General features: G+C 40.1%; 1 protein-coding gene across 1 annotated transcript; it reads left to right on the top strand.

The window, feature by feature from the left end:
* LOC102260760 (uridine-cytidine kinase 2) lies at window positions 1-792 on the top strand. Its single transcript, XM_005880799.1, has one exon. The coding sequence runs from the start codon at window positions 1-3 to the stop codon at window positions 790-792; it is 792 nt and encodes a 263-aa protein (XP_005880861.1).
* The last annotated feature ends 7,756 nt before the right edge of the window (window positions 793-8,548 follow it).

Genomic DNA, 8,548 nt, shown 5'->3' with positions numbered 1-8,548 from the left:
ATGGTGGTGGACAGCAAACAGACCCCACAGAACCACCAGCAGTCCAATGGCTTTGTCTTCAAGCCTTTCCTGATTGGTATCAGTGGGGGCACGGCTAGTGGCAAGTCCTCTGTTTGTGGAAAGATTGTGCAGCTCTTGGGGCAGAACGAGGTGGACTACCACCAGAAGCAGGTGGTCATCTTGAGCCAGGACAGCTTCTACCGGGTCCTCACTTTGGAGCAGAAGGTCAAAGCCCTGAATGGTCAGTTCAATTTTGACCACCCGGATGCTTTTGACAATAAACTCATACTCAAAACTCTCAAAGAAATTACTGAAGGGAAAACCGTGCAGATTCCCGTGTACGTCTTTGACTCCCATTACCGAAAGGAGGAGATGGTCACCATCTACCTCGCAGATGTGGTCCTCTTTGAATGCATTTTGTCATTTTACTCTGAAGAGTTGCGAGACCTGTTCCAGATAAAGATCTTTGTGCACACTGATGCAGACGCTAGGCTCTCCCGCAGAGTATTAAGAGACATAAGTGAAAGAGGGAGGGACCTGGAACAGATTTTATCCCAGTACCTTACTTTTGTCAAACCTGCCTTTGAGGAATTCTGCTTGCCTACAAAGAAATACACAGACGTGATAATTCCTCAAGGTGTAGATAATCTAGTGGCTATCAACCTCATTGTTCAGCATATCCAGCACATCCTGAATGGAAGGCTATCGAAGCAGCAGACCAATGGCTGTCTCGGAGGTTACACTCCTGCACATAAGAGGCAGGCCTCAGAGTCCAGAAGCCACACACATTGACCCTGTCTCCCTTGGACCCCAGTTCCACTCCAGGAGATAGAAAGACAGGGAGCTCTGGTCGTCTGTACATATGGTTTCTTATGACTGCTTATTTAAGAAAACAACATGGAGATAAAATGCCTTGAAACAGTACTTGACTCCAAGGTTATCTGACAAACTGTGCCAACTACTACTGGTGATGCCTAATTATGAAGCCAATATGTAACCAGTTATAAATACACACACACATATATATATATATTAGAGGCCTGTTGCATGAAAAGATTCGTGCAATAGATCTTCCCTTCGCTGCTCCAGCCGGAGCCCCCTTCAAGCCTTCGCTGCTCTGGCCAGAGCCGCCTTCAGTCTTCCCTCCGCCGCTTCATGCCTACGTATGCAAATTAACTGCCATCTTTGTTGGTGGTTAATTTGCATATCTTGCTGATTAGCCAATGGGAGGCGTAGCGAAGGTATGGTCAATTACCATGTTTGTCTATTATTAGATAGGATAATATTTATTGAGCACCCAATATGTGCAAGGTACTGTTCTAGATCCTAAGTATAAAGCAGAGAAGAAGACAAGAATAAATCTCTCACCTCATACAATATACATTCAAATGTAAGGAGAGACAGAATTAAACAATAAATAAAATGTATGGTATGTTGGTAGTAAGTGCTGTGGAGTAAAACAAAAGAATGTAGGGGGGCAGGAAGTACACTTGTGGTGTATGGGAAAGGGTGCCATTTGGAGTTGGTTGGCAAGTAATAATGCATGCAGATATCTGGGGAAGAGAACAGTCCAGGCAGAGGGAGAATGTCAAGTTCAAGGACCCTGAGATAGATCTATGTGTAGCTAGGTCTGTGAAATGCCAGGTGTTTGGAGCTAAGTATGGGAGGCAGAACATAGTAGGAAACAATGTCATAGATCACACAGAGGAGCAGATCATGGAGGGTCTTGTAATCCAGTGCAAGGACTTGTAAAAGTTTGAAGCCAGTAGAAGGATTTGCACAGGGAAGTGATATGATGACATGTGTTAACTGGATCACACTGCCTGAAAACAGGTTTAAAGAATCCAGGGCAGAAGCAGACCAGTGAGGAAGCTGTTGCAGCAATCTAGGGCAGAAATGATGGCGGCTTGACCAGGGAGGTAAGAGTAATAGGATTCTAGATGTATTCTGAAGGTATTACTAATGGGATTTTCTTATAGATGGGGTGTGGGTGTGAGAAATCAGGATGACTCTAAGGATTCTGCCCAAACAACAGGAAGGATGAGTTTGTTAGGAATTAGATGGGAAAAATTGAAGAGGAGTGGGTTTTAGGAGAAAAGTCTGGGTTTTGGACATGTTAAATTTGAGATGCCTATTAAATATTCAAGTGAAGCTACTAAGGATATGCACAGCTGGGTTTTAGAAGATATATATGGTAGGTTTACAGTTGTGAGTATGCGAAACAGTGTTTATTATTGTATTATTTGTTTATTGTATTATTTTCCACATGAACAACTGTAAACCTATTTTTGCCCTATCCTGTGTGTGTGTGTAATTTGTCTGCATACAGATGAAATTTAAATGTAAAGACATGAGAAAAATGAGCTCACCAAGGGAGTAAGAATAGATAAGAGAAGATGTTTGAGGACTGGGCCCTGGGGCCCTCTAACATTTAAAGGTCAGAGAGATGGGGAAGAGCTAAGAGATGACTAAAATAGAGATGCCAGTGTGGTGATCTGAGAAACCCCAAATTTATGACTGACACAGTAAATGCAGAACAAAATTTGTTTCCAGGAGTCCCAACCCTGTTAGACTTGCACTCTCCATTGGTTTGGGAGTGGGGCTTCAGAGTTGATAGTGTATAAGGGGACTCCTCACTCTTTTTGAAATTTGGTGGTAGATAATTTCCTCATAATTTTGTTGCAAGATGGCAAAGATATTGGGCAGTGACAGATGTGTGAAAGCAAATATTATAATAGAACCATTTTTTGTTCTAGTGAATGTAGTGTGTTATAATTAAGACATTGTTGCACTCCATCATCATGACAGGTCAATTTAGTGCATTGCCAATTTCTTTTTTTTTCTAATTTGGGGGGTAGGGTGTGGTAGGATAGAGATGTGCCAAAAGAGATCAACCATTTGAAAATTTGACATCATTTATTCTCACATTCAACATTAGGTCACATAAAAGAGGACCCAAAAACTATTTATGCCCTCTGTCACCATTAAATTTCATGTTACCAGTGACAGCTTGGAGGCTGATTTCATATCCTTGTTTGTTTGAAGAGCCATTCTTGCTGTACAAATCTCTTCTGAAGCAGAAGGTCAAGGCCATGTGTATTATGAGTTAAAAGTTCAGCCCAACTGTTGGTTCTTTGTTCTTTGACTTTTACCTTCCCTGAACTTGTCTGCTAGAATCTGTCATTTGTAAGAATCAATTTATAAAATTAGTGAGCTGGTACAATTTCTAAACATACCTTCAAGTCCCAGGTGAGCTTTCCTAAAGCACAGTGGCACTGCAGCATCCTCAGTGGTACCTAGGAATAGTACTAATTAATTTTCAGTGCTTTTCCCCATCTGAGAATTTTGGTCAGAAAAACGCATTTCTGAAAGATGGCCTGGAGCAGATTTAAGCACAGACCCCTTTATTTATTTATTTTTTTAAAATATATTTTATTGATTTTTTACAGAGAGGAAGGGAGAGAGACAGAGAGCCAGAAACATCGATGAGAGAGAAACATCAATCAGCTGCCTCCTGCACACCTCCCACTGGGGATGTGCCCGCAACCCAGGTACATGCCCTTGACCGGAATCGAACCCGGGACCCTTCAGTCCGCAGGCCGACGCTCTATCCACTGAGCCAAACCGGTTTCGGCCAGACCCCTTTAATTGGCATGAATGAGCAACAGTTGGACTTCACTTCAGCAATTCAGCATTCTTCCATGGTTAACCAGAATGCATAGAAACAATGGAAATTGCCTCTTAGTTCCCAAAAGGAGAAGAGAGAAGGGCAAAAAGACAGAAAAGCAGTAAATCGTCTGATTACCTTACTCCACAGGCATTGTTTCTGTGGTTTGTTTGTTAATGTGCACCCTACTATGAAAAGGAAATATTTGAATTATATACAGGCAGTATAGCAGTTGGACTACATAATAATTTTTTTGTAATTTGATATAAATGCTCAAAAACTACGTTCTTTGAGTCATACATTGAAGGGAAAGGGCTTAATGTTCGAACCTGTCAGGTTTTCTGAAACCTTTATTTTCTTTTTGGGTTAGGCTTATCAAGTTTAGTCCCCCGTTGCTAAAATGTTCTCTTGGTTATGATACATACACACACACAAACACATACACATGGAACTGATTTTGAGAACGTTTTATTTCAAAAGAGAATTGTCAAACTAGAGAATAAAGAGTATGGAGGATGTGCTCAATTATAAGATATCATGTTTTATAAGGAATGAATTGTGCTCTTAGGCAGGTAAGCTGTATATAAAATCTTTCTATAAATATATACAGTGTGTATGAGTCTAAGAGAAATTGGGAAGGGAGAGAAAAATACTTATAATGCTGTCATGCTTGCCTTCTGAGCTATGCTCTTTTATTTTCTTTTTTAATTGAATTTATTGTAATGACACTGATTGAGCTATGTTCTTATGGCCAATGTTCATAATTAGGAGACAAGCTGGTCACACAGGGGCCCCTCTGGTCACACTCTGTACCCTTGCACTGATTTGCTCAAAGATCCAGGGGAAAATATTTCAACTTTCCCTAATGATCTTTTTTTAACTTGCTGAAATCAACATGCTTTACCAAGTCCCAGGTCAGCACACTAGGACCAACTCCATGAAACACTGCTAGAATCACTGGCACTCTGCTGTATGACCCATTACCATGCCTCCAGAACTGGGAGACAATACATTTCTGTTGTTTAAGCCCCCCAGTTTGTGGTGCTTTGTTATGGAAGCCCTAGGAAACTAGTACAATGGGCACAAATATGACTTCCTAATGACAAAACCCAAAGACCCCTTCTTACTCACTCTGGTCATCCCCTCTGCACTTTTTAACCCTATTAGTCACTTTCCTTTTTAAAATGGGAGAGTCGGGATGGTGAGATACAATAAACCAGAGCTCTGGAGTTAGGCCAAACCATTTTCAAAAATACCCACCTTGCACCAATTTGTAAGACTTGCCCCTTATCCAGTAGTTTCAGATTTTGACAACTGGGTTAAAATACTGACATTTTAGGAAATAAGCATCCTTTTATTTCAAACTGCTTGTTGTATGATGAGGTTTTCAGGTCCACACATACCCGCTGCTCACCTTAGTAGGAAATGACGGTGACAGATTTCACAGTTGTTTCTAGTGTCCTGTTACTAGCGTATGAGAAGCTGTGAATGGAGGGATGTTTTCCATCATGTGTCTTGGCAGAGGCATGTGCCTTGTTGATACCCTTGCTTAGTACTTTCTCCCTGCCTTTGTCTACAAGCCTTTGCTTCACTGCTCATCCTCACCCATGCAGATCAGTGTGCTACAAGACCTGATTATTTTATGTAATGACACCTTCTCTTTATATTTATACATTCATTTCTTCACTCAAACACTTTTTCTAGAAATGACTATGTGAAAGTTCCTGTGATACTTTTTATCAAGTGGTAAGCAATACCTGACAATTATGGAGCTGCAAATCAAATGGTTATAAAGTTATAAAACTATAAGTGTAAGTTATTGAAGAAATATGAGGCAGGCTTCTGGAGAATCTGGGGATATTGGGGCTGAGGTGATGCAGATGTCTCCACAAATGCATATAAATATCAGTTGTTTAAATCTCTCCCCTCCTCCTTTGTTTCAGAAGTGGCATCCTACATACTTTCTGAGGATCCACATCCCCTTCTATTTCCTGCCAGACTCTGCTCCATCAGTTATCTTCTCTCCGCAGTTCTTGAAGTACTCTTATTTTCTTGGAGTTTTTCTCTAACCTGGAAAATGTTCTCAAGCCTCCCCTAGCTCCCATCCAATTCCTGTGATCTTACATCACAGTCTGTGTTCCTTACTTACATTCTGTAGTTACTACTGAGCTAAAAGTGCTCATTCAGTGTGTGCTATGGGTTGAATTGTGACCCCCCAAAATAAGTATGTTGAATTCCTAACTCCATATCTCAGAATGTGACCTAATTTGGAAACAGAATCTTCATAAAGATTATCAAAATTACATCATTAAGGTGGGCCTTAATCCAATATAACTGGTGTCCTTAAAAAAGGGGAAATTTGGACACAGAGACTGGCACACACAGAAGGAAGACAATGCTAAGAGACACAGGGAGAAGACGGCCATCTACAAGCCAATGAAAGCCTAAGGATACCAGAAGCTTGGAAAGGGACATAGAAAAAATTCTCCCTCATAGACCTGAGAAAGAACCAACCCTCCTAATACCTTGATCTCAGACACCTAGCCTCGGGAACTGGGAGATGATTATTTAAGACCTCCGGTTTGTGGTACTTTGATATGGCAGCCCTAGGACACTAGTACAGTGGGCACAAATATGATTTCCTAATGATGAAATCCAAAGACCCCTTCTTACTCTGGTCAACTCCTCTGTAGTTTTTAACCCAGTTAGTCACTTTCCTTTTTAAAATTGGAGAGTCAGCATTGTGAGATACAATAAGCCAGAGTTCTGGAGTTAGGCCAAGGTGGGCTGGAATTCTTGGGTAACTTATTCATCTTCTCTACACCCATGAAATATAATTTGTATGTACCTCATATGGTGTTTGTGAGGATTACATAAGATACTGCATGTAAAATATTTATCATACAGTAAGCACAATAGAAATGAAATCTAAATGTTAGCCATATAATCGGGCTGGGAAGAATCTATACATTGAATGGTCAGCTGAGATACAGTGAAATGGTAGGACTCTGGAAGAGAGAATATGACTTAGCCAGGGTAGGTATTTGCTCTTCCTTCATGCTCTTACCTTGATCACTGTACTTAGCAGGTTATATGCTTTCAGCTGTGTGTTTTCTCTTATATTAGATTTTGAGGTCATTGATAGTGGACATGGTACATATTTGATAAATGAAAAAAATGCTGAATGGTACAAATCTAAAAGTGCATTCTTGGCTGATCCAAGGGCTAAGTGTTCATGCTGTTGTATCAAAGCTCAGTGTGAAAAGCAGTAAACTATATGAATCTGCAAAATGGCAGAAGCTGCCATTGAATTGATTATTTGGACTGAAATGTGTTTTTCTCAAGTTCTTAAAAACTCCCTCTTCCAGGTCTGGAAAACACACACACACACACACACACACCTTTGGGAATCACCATTGGAGTCTTCCTGAGTGAGTGATGAAAATGTACTTTTATCATATTTTTTGAAACTGTATATATGTGCCAGTGTTGCATATTGCTGTCAGTTTTTAATTGTTTACTTGTGCTACTCAGATGAAAAGATAACATCAAGACTGACCCTTGTCTCAACTTGAAAAAAAAAAAAAGAAAAAAAAAAGAAAAAAAAAAAGACTGACCTTATTTTTGCCCGGCCGACGTGGCTCAGTGGTTGAGGGTCGACCTATGAACCAGAAGGTCATGGTTCAATTCCCAGTCAGGGCACATGCCCGGGGTTGCAGGCTCAATGAGGGGTATGCAGGAGACAGCTGTTCAATGATTCTCTCTCATCATTGATGTTTCTCTCTCTCTCTCCCTTTCCCTTCCTCTCTGAAATCAATAAAAATATATTTTTAAAAAGACTGACCTTATTTTATAAATTTTAAAATATTTTTTAGCAGTTTCTTACTTTAAGAATGCAGAATTTCAAACTAGAAAGAGCGTTCACTTTATGGGCCAAATTTATATGGCAGTAATCCTAGAAATCACAGATATAAGTAGATAGGAACTTGCTAGTCATTTCAAAAGGTAAGCTGGATCTTCAAAAGAATAGGCTTCCCCAAAGTAACCCAAGTGCCTATCAATAGATGAGTGGATAACAAAGTGTGGTACATATATACAATGGGATATTACTCAGCCATAATAAAGAATGAAATATTGCTATTTGTGACAGCATGGGTGGACCTAGAGGATATTATGCTCAGTAAAATAAGTCAGTTAGAGAAAGGCAAACACCATGTGATCTCACTTATATGTAGAATCTAATGAACAAAATAAACAAATAAATAAAATAGAAACAGATGAATAGATACAGAGAACAGACTGCCATTTGCCTGAGAGAAGAGGGATTGGAGGCAGGGTGATCAAGGGTGATATAGTACAAACTGGTAGTTACAGAATAGTCACAGAAATGTAGATTACAGCATAGGGAGATATAGTCAATGATATTGTGATAACTACCATATGTATGAGTTCAGGTAGTACTTCAAACACTGGGGGACCACTCTAAAAAGTACATGACTTTTTAACCATTATGCTGTACATCTGAAACTAATACAGAATAATGTTGAATGTAAACTGTAATGAAAAGAAATAAGCATTTAAAAAAGAAGTACAATTTGGTAGTTACAAATAGTCATGGGATGTAGAGTACAGTACAGGAAATGTAGTAAATCCTATCTAATAAAAGAGAAACATGGTAATTAGTGTACGACCGCTACCCTTCCCATTGGCTAATCAGGGCTATATGCAAATTAACTGCCAGCCAAGATGGTGGTTAACCGCCAACAAAGATGGCGGTTAATTTGCATATGTAGACACAATGCAGGGAGGCGAAAGGGAAAGCACGGAAGAAGCCCCCTGCCACTGACAGTGATCGGAAACCCAGGGGGGAGCTAAGAGCTG

The sequence above is a fragment of the Myotis brandtii genome, unplaced genomic scaffold (genome assembly GCF_000412655.1).
Source record: "Myotis brandtii unplaced genomic scaffold, ASM41265v1 scaffold654, whole genome shotgun sequence".
Classification (NCBI taxonomy): domain Eukaryota; kingdom Metazoa; phylum Chordata; class Mammalia; order Chiroptera; family Vespertilionidae; genus Myotis; species Myotis brandtii.
Note: the sequence above shows the minus strand (reverse complement) of the source record. Positions and strands in the feature narration are given on the sequence as shown.